Raw genomic sequence first — 15,409 nt, 5'->3', positions numbered from 1 at the left:
AGAATTCGCCAACCTCGGGTTCCCTGTCGCCTGCCCGGTCTCTCGCCCCTCGTCCCGACCAATGCCCATGAATGCATCTCGAAGTGACCCATTCGTTCCTCCACGATCTCGCAACCCAGCGGAATGGCGAACTCCCGACGACAGACCCATCTGCTTCCGGTGCCACCGCGTTGGTCATGTCTCCCGCTACTGCCGCGCCACTTGGACGCCGCCCTATAGGACCCAACTTTTCTCGCCTTCCCGCCCATATGAAGATCTTCGCCGGTATCCTCCCAGCCGTACAGACCCTACTTGTGACACACCCAACAGCCGCCCTCCTGCTCGTTCACCGTCCCCTCAACGCCGTCGTTCCCCGTCGCCCCAACCACGCCGCCACCCCTCGCCGCCCAACTTTGCATCGTACCCGACGGAAAACTAGATCGTGCAGCTCCTGGAGGTAGTGCTGCATCATCTCCTTCTGAACCAAATCCTCCGTTGACGCTTCCTACGAACAAGAACCTCATCGATGTGCATGTGGACGGTATTTCTTTGACGGCTCTAGTCGATACTGGAGCTCACGTGTCCATAATCAGTGCTCGCCTTTGTCGCCGACTGAAAAAAGTCCTCACGTCTGCTACTACAAAAGCTGTACGCGTCGCCGATGGCGGAACTGTTCCTGTCACTGGAATGTGTACAGCTCGCATAAGCATCGCCGACCGTTACGTTCCTGTCCTATTCACGGTGCTCCATAATTGTCCTCATGACCTCATCCTAGGGATGGACTTCCTATCGACCCATTCTGCCCTGATCCGCTGTTCCGCTGGTACTCTTTGCTTGGACCTTCCTCTTCAGCCAGATATTCACCCCGACCTTCCACACAGCCTCTGCACCACGGATTTCATCCGCCTACCGCCTAAAGCCCTAACATTCGCCGAATTCACAACGACTTCATCCGTGTTGGATGGGCACTACGTCGTCACGCCGATTACTGATGTACTTCTGGCACGTGACATCACTGTGCCTCACTGCGTCATTACTATAGCCGCTAACCGGGTACATCTCCCCGTCATAAATTTCGGCTTCACGAAGCAAGTCCTCCCTCAAGGCATCTTAATCGCCACGTTGCGGTCCTTAGCCGATGACCACGTCATCTCTTTTGCAGCAGACGTATGCTCCAATCTTCCTTGTCGCCCACCCGATGCCACAAGCCTCGACATGGCATTGCGCCCCATGATTGCCCCAGACCTCCCCCCAGCGCAATCAGCCGCCCTCATCCGCCTTTTGGCTTCTTACCGCGAGATCTTCGACCTTGACAATCGACCACTCGGCCAAACTTCTCTTGTGCAGCACCGTATCAACACAGGTGATGCTGTTCCCATTCACCGTCGACCGTATCGGGTGTCTGTATCGGAGCGCCAGATTATTCAAGAAGAAGTAAACAAGATGTTAGCTAAAGGCATTATTGAGCCCTCATCAAGCCCTTGGGCGTCACCCGTCGTCCTGGTTAAAAAGAAAGACAACACGTGGCGTTTCTGCATCGATTACCGGCATCTAAATCGAATTACGAAAAAGGACGTGTATCCTTTGCCCCGCATTGATGACGCTCTCGATTGTCTCCATGGCGCACGCTACTTTTCATCCATAGACCTTCGCTCCGGTTATTGGCAGATTGCCGTGGACGAGAAAGACCAAGAAAAGACCGCCTTCGTCACTCCCGATGGCCTGTACCAATTCAAGGTTATGCCCTTCGGGCTATGCAACGCCCCAGCCACGTTCGAGCGCATGATGGACTCTCTGCTACAAGGGTTCAAATGGTCAACATGCCTTTGTTACCTAGACGACGTCCTCGTATTTTCACCTACATTTGAGACCCACCTTGAGCGTCTGTCGGCTATTCTCGACGTCTTCCGCAATGCTGGCCTCCAGTTGAACTCGTCGAAGTGTCACTTCGGCCGCCAACAGATTACAGTGTTGGGCCACCTCGTTGATGCTTCTGGTGTGCGGCCGGACCCTGAGAAAATTCGTGCCGTCACCAGTTTCCCAGTACCCCAATCCGCCAAAGATGTTCGGAGTTTTGTGGGACTCTGTTCCTATTTCCGGCGGTTCGTGAAAGACTTTGCAGCGATCGCTCGACCACTTACTGATCTTCTGAAGAAAGACGTCCCATTTTCGTGGGGGTCCACTCAAGCTGCCGCCTTCTCTCGCCTCATCACAATTTTGACGACGCCACCTATATTGGCCCACTTTGACCCATCCGCCCCGACTGAGGTCCGAACTGATGCCAGTGGTCACGGGATCGGAGCCGTCCTCGCCCAACGTCAGCAGGGACACGACCGCGTTATCGCCTACGCTAGTCGCCTCCTTACACCTGCAGAGCGCAACTATTCGATCACCGAACGAGAATGCCTTGCTCTTGTGTGGGCGGTCTCCAAGTTCCGTCCATATTTATATGGCACTCACTTCTCCGTAGTCACCGACCACCACGCGCTCTGCTGGCTTTCATCATTAAGGGATCCCACAGGTCGACTTGGTCGCTGGGCTCTGCGACTGCAAGAGTACACTTTTGCAGTGACGTACAAGTCTGGACGCCTGCATCAGGACGCCGACTGCCTATCTCGCTATCCGGTTGGCGAGTCGTGCACCGTCCCTGACACGGACGCTTGCGTGTGCACCGTTTCCCAACTGACCCACATAGCCGACGAGCAACGCCGTGATGCATCCTTACGGGCTATCATCGAGTGCCTCGAATCCTCACCTTCGGACCGATCTCATCGCTCGTTCGTACTCCAGAATGGTACACTATACCGCCACAACTTTCATCCAGACGGACCATTTCTGCTGCTTGTTGTACCCAAACACCTCCGCTCGGCTGTACTCCACGAACTTCACGACGTTCCAACTGCCGGTCACCTTGGTGTGTCCCGCACATACGACCGAATCCGCCGTCGCTTCTATTGGCCAGGTCTCGCACGCTCCGTCAGACGATACGTCGCGGCGTGTGAGAAATGTCAACGCCGCAAAACACCGTCGACGCTTCCGGCTGGGTGCCTTCAACCCCTCGACATTTCGTCTGAACCCTTCTTTCGCGTCGGCTTGGACCTACTCGGCCCTTTTCCCCTGTCTTCTGCTGGCAACAGGTGGATAGCTGTGGCCACAGACTACGCCACACGCTACGCCATCACACGAGCTCTTCCAACAAGTTGCGCCACAGATGTCGCCGATTTCCTTCTGCGCGACGTGATCTTGCAACACGGTGCTCCACGCCAGCTGCTCACGGACCGTGGCCGCACATTTCTATCGAGAGTCATAGCGGACATACTGCGTTCATGTGAAACGCGGCACAAGCTCACTACGTCGTACCATCCGCAAACGAATGGCCTCACGGAGCGTCTGAATCGAACCCTAACCGACATGCTTTCAAAGTATGTCTCCTCAGACCACTCCGACTGGGACCTTGCTCTACCGTACGTGACATTTGCCTACAATTCCTCGCGCCATGACACGGCTGGTTACTCCCCATTTTTCCTGCTGTTCGGCCGCGAACCCACATTGCCCCTCGATACAGTCATTCCGTTGCCAGCAGCTCCGACCACTGAATACGCCCTGGACGCTATCAGCCGGGCCGCTCATGCACGCGAAGCCGCTCGTACTCGCTTTCTGACCTCCCAAGAGAACCAACGCCGTCGGTATGATCAACGACACCGCGACGTACACTTTTCACCCGGTTCTTTGGTTCTGCTGTGGTCTCCAACCCGGCACGTTGGCCTGTCCGACAAACTGCTCTCTCGGTACACAGGGCCATACCGAGTGCTTCGTGCGGTGACTCCCGTCACCTATGAAATCGCTCCTGCTGCCTCGTCGTCTTCATCCACCCCGCATGCCAGCGACATCGTACACGTCGCACGCCTGAAGCAGTACCACTCACCCAATGACGTTGACGTCTAGATGCGCCGAGACGGCGCCTTTGCCGCCGGGGGTTATGCTACATGTAGGCTGCCGGAATTCATATGGTCGACGCGCGTGTGTGCCCGACGAAGAGGACGAAGGTCGCTAGCTGCTCGAGCTCGTCGGAGCCGGTCTGGTCAGCGCTGCAGCCGCTCTTGCAAATATATCTTGTGAATAGCGACTTGTAAAAGCGACTCGTCACTCACGTAACAATATGTTACAGCTTTGAAGGGACCCTGCAACACTTTCTGAACATAGTCTGAAAACAATGCCGATCTGTAATTGGGCCTCCTGCCAACATCCAAGCCAAATATCATTGCACTGCATGAGTTAGGAAGTTTACAGTTTCATGTCAAAAACAGCCATAAATCGCTCGATCTGATAACAATAAACCATATTTTCATAGCAATATTGTGAACATGCAAAACCCGGGAGAATTTGCGGCCGCATTTTGATAAGGGCAAAATACAAACATGCAGGCTTGTGCGAATAGCGCTTTTTTGGTTTGAAACAATGTGGAAGCAAATGGGAATTAGCACTGAATAATTTCAATATGAATTTGCAATAGCAGCGGGATTTGAATAGTAGTAGGGTGCAGTTTATAGGCAGCAAAAGACGTTAAATTTTGAAATTTGCCATATTTAGCCCACATAAGCTCGTATATCACACCTTTAAACTCTAAAAAAAGAAAATTTAATCAAAGTGCAGGTTGCTCACTTGTGGCCAAACTTGTGGCCAAACTTGTGGCCTTGAGGCAGTGCGGATTTCTCCTGAACAGGCGACTTCACGGTAATAGCGCTCTCACGCTGGGGTGAAACCACTTTTTGGGCGAGTTACGTGCGGTAAAATACGTCTATTCATTTGTTTCGACTACTGTAATATTCATTCAAATATTCGAAGCATTTGAATATTCCCACAGGATTACAAAAATGCTCATGTGGTTCAACTTAAGCGTGTGTCACTTTATGTGGCACCGTGCGTCTTTCTTTGAACGAAATCTGAAACTACAAACTATGGCACACATTCTCATTGTTTCGCCGACGGACTGTTTCATCTCTTTCAGGCAGAATGCTGTGGTTCAGTTCCACCTGTTTGGTCGTCAAGAAGAGCGATCCACCGTCGAGGCGGTTCTTGAGGAAGCACTCAAGGGAGGCAAGCTTGGTCCCTTTGCCGTCGACCGGGAGTTTCTGCAGATAAGCCAAGAGCCAGGTGAGAGTGTTCACGTAGGCTGTTAACGGCTCTTGATTTACAAATTGGCAAGTTATACGCTGCTGTCTCAGAACATGTGTGAAGAAGATGCAGACTTTGATGCAACCTGCACCCTAACGGATACTAAAGTGGTGCTAAAAGGACACTGACAAAGAAAATTATTTCATCTCAGTTTACTTCTACAATACCAAAAATACACACTCAAGATGAAAGGCATACCCCAGGAACATAAAGAGGTTGGGGGAATGTTTCTTTTTTACAAAGCTTGCAAAAAAAAAACACGTATATACAGTTGAACTCCTTCATAAGAAACACGCACCGGGGACCAGTTCTCGTTCCTTATGTGATGAGTCTCTTATAAGCAGGGCACCAGGCTTTCATTTTTTGATTAACCCCTATTTCAGTGTAGGCACACTGGTAATTCATGCCTGCAAGTAAATATTTACTGCCCTCTCTACAGTATATGCAGTTTTGTTTCTGTGTATAAGCTGCGTTATCGAAACATTTCAAGTCAATAAAAAAAACAAGCCAGTATGGCAGTAGTGCCAATTAAAAACCAAAAATAAGATTCCTCGGGGTTAAAGAGAACGCAGTGGCAATTTATCAGTTAGCAAAAGAGAATTGCATCAGCACCACCTTTAATTACCTTAAATTACCTTGATAGCCAACATTGTCCAACAGTGCTGGTTGCAATGTCCGAGTAAATAAAGTAGGCCAGCCATAAAACAGCCGCTAAGCTTCACAAAACTTCATGCACTTCTTTTTTCCCACTTTATTTCTCCTAATGATAACTCATTAAATGTTCACTCTATCCTTCTCACACAGCAATGCACATAGAGATGATGCAAGTATCACCGCGCACACCCCGCGTGGGGGAGGAACTGATGGTCGCGTGCATGGCAGTGGGCTCGAGCGCACTGTCCGTGCACTGGTTCAAGGACGGCTTCCCCGTGGATCCCGACGTTCCCTTCCGTTCCCTGTGGACCTCTCGCGTTGCCAAGAACCAGCGAGACCAGTACACCTTGCTTCTGGGCATCGATCGCGCCACCACCCTCGACAGCGGCGTCTTTACGTGCCAGGTAAAATTGCATGCTTTCAGGTGATGTCCCAGTGGTAACAGAGTTTCATAATAGTAGTACACTAGAGGGAAATCTGGTGCTAGTGTCTATGGGAGCTGCAGCGCATGGTGCTTCAGCCAGCATGGGAATGATGGATACAGTGAAACCTCGTTAATACGTACCTGCCGGGAACGCGGCATAACTACGCACTAAACGGTAGTACGCATTAAACACCCAAGTACAAATTTGCATTTCCTAGCGTACGCCATCACCGCCGTGCCACAGCAAATATTGCCTAAAGTACCCACCGCAAAGCCTTTTCCTTCTTTTTGCGAAAGTGGAGAAAAGATCCTGGCACACTCGCACGACCGCCCGATAGCGCGTAGTGGCGACGCCGAAGAGCATTTCGAAACTATTGCAGGGCCCGGGATACGCGGTTAACGCAGTGACCGACGTAGCGACAGAACGGACAGTGCCTGCTTTCCGCGGTATATGTGCGTGCGTCTAACCGCGATCTGCTACTAAACGAAAACTGACACAGTTCCAGTGAAACGCGGTACGGCCGCGTGGAGCCGATCGCCTCCCGGCTAGTTGCGTGCAGCGCGTCGCCTACCCGGCTCACGCCGTCACTACCGGGCCGCTTGCTGTGCCACACGCGCGCATTTATCGTGGGAATGTTGTTCGTACCCACTTCGCTCCAGATCGTGCACAGATGCGGCGAGTAGCTTGTTTGGTTAACGCAGCGATGACGAGCTTCATGCAAGCGATGCGCACTCCGCGATGCTCTAGCGGTCCTGGCAGCGGACGGAGGCGCGTTGGGTGGTCGCCTAATAAAAGCGTGCAGTATGGTTACAACCGCGCTACGCTTGCTGTATTGTACACGTGCGTTTAGTGTGATAGCGTCAATGCAGCGAGGTTTCTAGGCGCGCCGCGACCCGCAACGCTAACTACGCAACAGCGATCTGCTTTCGCTTCTACAAAGCGGTGCGCGCCTGATGACGGCTTAGTAGCGTTTGCTGTCGGGCTAGTTGGGACATGGCTGAAGTTCTTCGTCCCTGCCCGAGCATTTGTGCCATTAATTCAACTTCAGCCTTGAAGACGGCCGCGCACAACGAACCGGCAGCGATCGGCGGCTCAGCGCGTTCAGGTTGTCGCCTAATAAAAGCGTGCAGTAGGCTTAAAAAGTAGCGCTGCGCCGCACGCGTGCCCGAGCAGATAGCTGAAGATACTTATTGCGATAAGGTTGTCGGCGATAGGTCGGTGGCCGCCACCTCGCCTTCGTTCTTTCCCGATGCTTACCCGCAAATACGTCGCCGCAATCGCACGGAAGTCGGAATCGGGGATCGACTGATCTGCGCACTTCTCAAAAAGGCGGAAGACCTTTGGCGGCACATTCTGGCGTCGGGAAGTTGAGCGGCGCAGTAAAATTTTATGGCACAAAAAGTTATCGCGGTACGCAGGGTACGCACTAACCAGTAGGCATAGGGCGAACCACTACGGCTTAAGCGGTCAGCGAATGCATTGGGCTCTATGGGACTCGGTCGGGGATTCGTCGCAACTACGTTTTAACCGTTAGTACGTTTAAAGTGGGTACGTATTAACGAGGTTTGACTGTAGTACATGGATTTGCCTGAGAATCATTCTTTCGGCTTCGTGTGGCTCCGTGTGGCCTGCAGACACCTTGTCGCAAGACGAAGTTCACCAGAAGTTCAGCAGTCCCACTTCACCAACTCGACCCTTTTAGGATCACCAATTCAAATCAGCTCATGAGGTTCACAATGAGCCATTCTTTTTGTACCGAAGAAAAGTCAAAGCAATACAATAAACATAACCACAAGTGTGTCTGAAGCCGCAAGCACGAAGACTAGGCAAATCCATGTACTGCCCAGCCTTCCCACGATGACTGGATGATCACAGTGCCACAGCCCCTCTCTAGTAAATACTGTAGGAAACTCTGTGCCGGTGGTAGCTCAGTGACTAGCTTTACGAGACTGTGAGCTCAGAAAAGGAGGGAAAGCTCAGCTCTGTCAGCTGTTGGAAAGAGAACTGTGGTTTAGCACCTTACGGTTAGTGCAGAAATAGTGAAAAGTTGATAGGTAATGAAAAAAAAACATTGTTGAAGAACTGTCATGTACACTGCAGAGCGGTAAAAGACACAGACAACAGAATACGATGAGACATGGCATTGTGTCTCATTGTCTTCTGTTAATAGTCTCTGTGTATTGCGCTACAGCATACACGATGCCATACCAGCTAGCCTATCAGTCTCTATGTTTACGAATCTCTAACACGTTAAAAAGGCAAGGCGTGCAAACATGGACACAAGAGAAAAGTCAAGACACTACAAACACCGATTAACAACTTAAAAGGCGCACAACAGTGGAAAAGAAAGAAGGCACAAAAACTTATCTGTGCATGTCCATTCAATAAGAAACCTATCAGTCAGGCACGCGTGGTGATCTATGTAAGAGATAACTATTTAGACACTTGATTTCGTCTTTATGCAGGTTAATCGATGGTTGGCTCACGCATGCGCTACCACTATTATTGATATGCCAGGCCTCAACCATTAAATTTGTTTCTTCATTCCTCTGCCAATATAAAATTGCGCATTCATCGAATTTTGACGTGCACTTGCACTCTCGACAATGTAAAGATAGACTCTAACTGTGCTGTGTTTTTGTGACACCACACAATGCTCAAGAACTTTTGTTGCACAGGTCAGCGACTGGGGAGCAGTGCAGAACAAGAGCATGCGGGTGCGCCTGGACGTGGCGCCACGACCGCTGGTGTCGCCGCTGGCGGTGACACTCCTCGAGGGCCAGCCGCTCGAGCTGAGCTGTCTGTCCCCCCACGCGGGGGGCATGGGTCCCTTGGGTTTCCGGTGGCTGCGCAACGAGCGCCTCCTGCCGCCCCGAAGCCCAGAGCTTACCGAGGACCTCTACCCGGCCGGCTCGCGTCTCGTCTTGGCCGAGGCCAGGTCCTCGGCCACTTACACCTGCGTGGCGACAGGCCCCTTGGGTTCGGGTCGCGCCGACGCGTTCGTCACGGTGCTCGCTCCACATGGTGAGCGAGACATCGGCGTTCTGACTTTCGAGTTCTCGTTCGTTTTTGTGAGCAGCCTCTAGTACAGTACCACTTGTAATACACTATAACCTCATTGTAACGAAGTCACATCTGACATGAAAATAACTTCGTTATATCCGAAAATTTGTTATAAACATGCATTCGTAACAATGTGTCTATGACAAGACTATTCTTCATTTACTTCGTTATAACCAATAATTCGTTATATCCATGTTCTTGATATTGAGGTTTCAGTGTACAGTACACTCCCACTAAACAGGAATCTTTTCAACAGAATTGCTGTTTAAACGGAACAACTGCCTCTAATATAGTTGGTTTCGTGCTTGAATTCTGCACCATTGTTCCTCTCTCAGTAACTGGAACTCCCGTTAAACGGAATATATATTCTTGGATATGATTGGCACTCTTTGGGAACTTCACGCTGTGGTTTGTCTGTATACTGTCCAGTGCTTGTGTTGCATGCATATCTTCTTTCGTCTTTGTTTTCAGCGTGCAGTAATTTACTTGCTACAGATCAATACCAACTTGCCCAGTTTTTCATCCCACTCATGGTGTCGCCTTGTAGTGATGGTAAAGAAGTGAGCAGCGAAAGTATCATTGAAGGGCCTTTAACTCCTCACTGATCAAACTTGTGTACAGCAAAAGAATCAGCACTCGGAGCATGCTAGCTTTGATGAGACAGTCGTCGATTGGTAAATATGTTATATACAGATGAAACACATTGGCTCTTAATACACACGTCATCGTACATTTCAATGTAATCGCTGGTGCTGCCGTAAGTTCTAGAATGCACGCAGCCAGGGGCGTAGCCAAGGGGGGGGTTGGGGGGTTCAAACCCCCCCCGAAATTTTTCAATTTTGCTTGCGTATATAGGCACGCACACATACAAACACACGCACGAACATACATAAAGTATGGTTGAACCCCCCCCGAAAAAAATTTCTGGCTACGCCCCTGCACGCAGCTATTCACATTAAGTTCTAGAATGCACGCAGCTATTCACATTGCGCATGCAATCTGATTAGGATCGTCAGTAGCATTGGAGAAGCTTCAGGTATGTGACGACACATCTTGTGCGTAGCAATAACTGCATCACATGTGTTGGCCAGTTTAAAACGGTCACAGGAAAAAAACAGAAACAAGTAGTCTGTGTGTCAGTATGTAACCTCTTTCACTCCACTGGGTAGTCCATGGTCTAATGGGTAGACCACGGTGCTGACAGAATGCAGTTCTTACGTATCTGTTATCAAACCCATCGAATGACTGAGCAGTGCTGTGACCGTTTACGATGCTCGCAGTGTCTACGGAAGTGTGTCCAGCAGAGGAGTCGCACGGTGTCCAGTGGCAGCGCACAGCAGCCCACTCGCGGGATGTCCAGGCATGTCCACAGCCGATGTATGTGGAGGGCCGGCTGGAGCGCCCCTGTCGACTCTCGCTCGACCGTCAGGCCCTGTGGGGGAGCCCGGATTTCTCAGGGTGCACCGATGCGAGGCTGGCACAACTCCAGTGGAAGGCAAGTGGCACTGCCTCCAGTCATCGTCATCATCATCATTAGAACTTGTGTGTCCGACCCAAATGTTGGCCTCGTTAGGCCATAGAGTTAGTTTCCTACAAATAATAAAAAAAAAATTAAGGAGCCCTTTCCCTACCGGGAAAATAGGGGGCAAGCGAAGCTTGGTGTGTGCGTGCCTCACCTACAACTTTTATTTCTTTCTTTCTTTTACATTGTGCAATGCTCCCTCCTGTTTCCTTCCTCCACGCTGGGAATCAGACCTTCACCCACGTAGTAAGCAGCGCAACACTTCAGTTGCTACAGGCAACAACGACGGTCGTGCGTTCATATCCAGGCAACAATGAACTGTGGCAACGTGAAATTTCGAGTGAGCTCAGTGAAAGATCAGACTGCAATATAAGAAACGACTGATCGCTGACCAGCCTACGATCAAGAGAGCATCCATTATCAGAAAACAGTGCATACAAATGTGACTGATGCATCTTCGAGGGCTGCATTTCTGTACACTCGGGTTTTTCATGTACAATGCCACCACCACCAACATTTGTAATTTAATAATGGAGAGAACTTTGTGCTAGCCTCAACAGGACCTGCAAGTTAGGTGGTTCGGCCAGCCTGGGATTGACGATTAGTATGTGGATCTGCTCATTTTTATCGTTACCCTGTCTTCCTCAGCTGGAGAGCATGCGCATGGGCTACCTGGTCTCGTCGGGGCAGCAGCTGTCCCTGGAGCTGCGCCAGTACCTTCAGGGGCGGCCGCTTCAGCCTGGCGAGGGGCGCCCCCTGGTGAGGTTCCTCGGAGGGCTTGTTGACTACCTGAGCCACCCAGTACTACGACACGGAGGACAACCTGCACTGGCTGCGACTGACGTGAGTGCACATATCGCATCTACTTTGACTTGCTGCACGCCACATGAAACTGGTTTATCGATCAAAGATGGCTGAATAATAAACGAAGTCTCAGCCTGGAGCCGATGTACAGCCGCCCAAATCTGTAACTATCGTGCGCGAGCGGCGACTTTTTGTGCGTCAGCACCGTACGACGGAGCCAAGTTGCAAACAGGGCGAGACTAAACGCATACCCACGAAGCGCGCTGAGCTGGGCCCATCGTCCCCTTGGCTGTTCCTTCGTGGGAACGTCACCCTGCATTAACTCAGTTCAGACGAACAGGCAGCGCGTCTTGCTCGTATTTTATATTCCGAAGATCAGCAAGCGACCGAGGAAATGAAATCCGCAGACGTCACACACCCACGCGCATGAGATAAGCTGACAAATATGATCGTCAGCTTACCACTTTTTATCGCGACGCAAATGCTTTTTTCTTTCCTGCTGGGGTCCCGAGAAAGGGAAGTCCTTGTGCTGAAAAATTAGCTCCACATTAGCTGTTCAGAACTGTGGGCAAATTGACAATCTACAGAATCAATAGTGTTTTGACATTATCAATAGTGTAGAAAGGACTGTCAATAGTATTTAATATCAGTTATTGATAATCTTTAAATTCGCTGCTATTGGTCACACATACTATGAGAATTTTTGCAAGAACTGACCATCAGTATTAGAATACTCAGTTCATACAGTTGTAAACAGCGAAATATTGCCAAGCATATGTTGCAGTATTTGCATGCAGTACTTTACATGATTTTACATTATCTGCATTATCTGTAGCGCACTGTTGATAGTTCTGGTGACGACAGTCTAGCGTGCCATCAACAATGGTACTATCAACAGTTATTCTAATATTGCTAGTTTGATGATGCATCAGCTATTGAAAGTATTGATAGAACTATCGATAGTTTTGCATCACTACTCCAGAGATCCATTGTACAACTACAGTAATACCTCGTTAACTCGAAGTAGTAAAAACCAGAAAAAACTTCGAGATAAGCAGATTTTCGAGATAAGCAAAGTTGGGCAAATTCAATTGAGGAGTTCATTTCTATCTAGAAACGTTATTCCTACTGACCAGTTTCTTAGCAGGAGCGCCTAACTGGCTCTTTGTAAAGGTTTTGAAGAAAAATAATGACATATCAGCACTATTAACCAGCTGTGTTTTTCGGCACTGCCTTTTTATTTAGTGCAGAGAGACCGACTAAGGCTGGTCTGCCTCTCAGTAACACTTGCACCTAGCAAAGCTTTCTCGAGTTGCTTAACACATCGCATGTGCCGATCATCCGCGCCGCTGCACTCAAATTTATTTCGCATCAAGCGAAACAGTTTCTTGTTTCGGCGGATGTCATCACCCCTCGAGTAGCTGCCTCGACGCTGCCGCGATCACTGTGCGTGACGCCATGTTGTTTGGCTTAAGAAAATGATCAAACCATCCAATGTTGCAGGCTAGATCAGTTTAGCCCACCGCTAAGTCCAGAGAATCGGCCTTATCTGTCGATGTGACTGGAAGAGGCTCCTCTCGCACGATGCCACACATTCAGCGCCGTTTTGACGTCCGGAAACTTCCAGCCTCGAATCCGTTTCATTGATTAGGGCTACCTTTCTTTGCAGCATCAGTGACTTGCTTTGCTTTGGTGGCGTTATCCTCACCACATCGCACGGCCGACGAAAAAATCCGCGCGACGTGTCTTGCGTAAATAAAATGCTGAAATCGCATCTCTGACGGTAAACAAAACGTGTACGACCCGAGCTATTTTGCAGGGCCTGCTTATGTGCACGTCTATAGCGTCACATGACGTGACACAGGGTTGCTTGACAAAGTTGGTATGCCGCTAGGTTCCGCCTTTACTTTCGGGAACAGTGTCCACTTCGTCGTAAACGCGGCAGCCTCGCGCGAACCTTGTGAAACGTATGACATTTTGCCGCTAGTATTTTCTGAAACGGTTCGGCGGCGAAGTTTTGGTTCCATTCTCAGTCGAGATTTCGAGATAACCGAAAGTGGGCACGGAAGTACTTCGAGATAAAGGGCAATAAATACATTGCACCTATGGGAAATTGTTTGGTACCGCGGAAAACTTCGACTTAGCCGATTTTTCGAGATATGAGAGTTCGAGTTAACGAGGCATTACTGTATACTGTCGATCGCGTCACTTCACTATCTTCCTGCGAACCTCCGTCTTGTTTAGAGAGCGTAATTCCACATGCATAGCAGCTCTGCACACAGAAATATCTTGTGGATTCGCGGTCTCTGGTCCTTTAAGATGTTTTCTTTTGCTTTGCTCATCTCTGCAAATGCTTTACTTGTTTGTGCAGCAGATGATAGTAGGTCACTCTTCCCATCTCCAATGCAGGCCATCTGGGACGTTGCTTCGCATTTGTTGGCTCACAAGCCACTGCTGTTGCAAGATCACACGGTGAGCAGAAGGTTTGACTAAGACACATCCACGACACAAGAACCACATTTAAGGAGTTGCTCACACAAACAAAAATTTAGTTGTCGTTTCTTGTGTCGAATAAAAGGCCAAGCCCTTATGTTTGCATCTCTTGCATATTTTTGGCAAGTCTCTGCATTCATTACTGTAATCACTGAACGACAAGAAATTTCAGGGGCACTCACGCACACTACTACATTTTCTAGGCTCTTAAATCTGTCAAGTTTCCATTGTCCTCCTTGATAAATGTCCGGCAAAGTAACGGCACTTTTTTATGTGATGCGACACAATGGGAGAGGCCTTAGCAAAGTTCAACCTGTGCTTGTGTTTGCGCATTGTTGTATTTGCAGGTTATAGAGCAACTTCAAAGGCAGATATTGCACTTTGGGCTCCTGGCAGCAGCAGCACTCAGCCCTGGTCGCTTCAAGAATTTCGACCGACCTGCTGTGGGTGGGTACATCACAGAACGTTGAAGCATTAGTGGCAGATATGTTGTACGGTCGAACGTTGGTTCGATGAACATAAAGGTATAATACTGGATGTAATGACAGTCTTTTCGTGTCACAGGCGGTTTTGTTATAACAGTCTTTGAACCATAGCCTCTGTGGTACAGTGGTTATGGTGCTCGGCTGCTGACCGGAAAGTCACGGGTTTGATCCCAGCCGTGGTGGTCGCATTTCTATGGAGGCAAAATGCTAGAGGCCCATGTACTCTGCGATATCAGTGCACGTTAAAGAACACCAGATGGTCAAAATTTTCAGAGCCCTCCACTACAGTGTGCCTCATTATGATATCGTGATTTTGGCATGTAAAACCTCACATACTATTATTATCTGCTTATTCCTACGTAACCACGTGCCGACTGGCCCAAGCACCCACTGTTCTGATACATGCCACATTGTACTTTCAGTGGTATCCCTCGGACGAATAACGCGGCATTCTCCGGACGCGGCAGTGGTTCGCGTTCCCCTGCCTGGTGCTGCAACCTCTGCTTGGGCTGGGAACTCCCTGGAGCTCAGTATGAAGCACGAAATCCAAGGTATGTACGGTTTTGCCTGCAGTTTTAACAAACTTGCTTCACTGCATGATATGACGTGCCATAATGGCTGTCCAGTAGCGTAAAAGAACAACTTTATTAAGAATTCTGGCAAGTTATTCAGGGATTTGGGCGTAGCCTTAAATCTTTTACAGCAGAGCTGTTAATGTCGAGGTTGGCCGTGTGTCGTAGATAGAAAATAATCATCACAAACTGGCACGCACCATCTTCGTCCTCTTCTTCATTGCCTTCCTCTTCTTC

The 15,409-nt window shown here is 49.6% G+C and overlaps 1 protein-coding gene across 1 annotated transcript in view; it reads left to right on the top strand.

The window, feature by feature from the left end:
- The window catches only part of LOC119407139 (uncharacterized), a 55,365-nt gene that overhangs the window by 17,745 nt on the left and 22,211 nt on the right, over nucleotides 1-15,409 (top strand). The window contains exons 7-14 of the mRNA XM_037674000.2: nucleotides 4,988-5,133; nucleotides 5,959-6,212; nucleotides 8,912-9,257; nucleotides 10,577-10,791; nucleotides 11,467-11,661; nucleotides 14,032-14,094; nucleotides 14,463-14,562; nucleotides 15,023-15,151. Coding sequence (XP_037529928.2) covers nucleotides 4,988-5,133; nucleotides 5,959-6,212; nucleotides 8,912-9,257; nucleotides 10,577-10,791; nucleotides 11,467-11,661; nucleotides 14,032-14,094; nucleotides 14,463-14,562; nucleotides 15,023-15,151 — 1,448 coding nt within the window. The remainder of the gene's footprint in view (nucleotides 1-4,987; nucleotides 5,134-5,958; nucleotides 6,213-8,911; nucleotides 9,258-10,576; nucleotides 10,792-11,466; nucleotides 11,662-14,031; nucleotides 14,095-14,462; nucleotides 14,563-15,022; nucleotides 15,152-15,409) is intronic.

Source organism: Rhipicephalus sanguineus, chromosome 10 (assembly GCF_013339695.2).
Source record: "Rhipicephalus sanguineus isolate Rsan-2018 chromosome 10, BIME_Rsan_1.4, whole genome shotgun sequence".
Taxonomy (NCBI): domain Eukaryota; kingdom Metazoa; phylum Arthropoda; class Arachnida; order Ixodida; family Ixodidae; genus Rhipicephalus; species Rhipicephalus sanguineus.
This window is presented reverse-complemented; position numbering and strand designations above follow the sequence as displayed.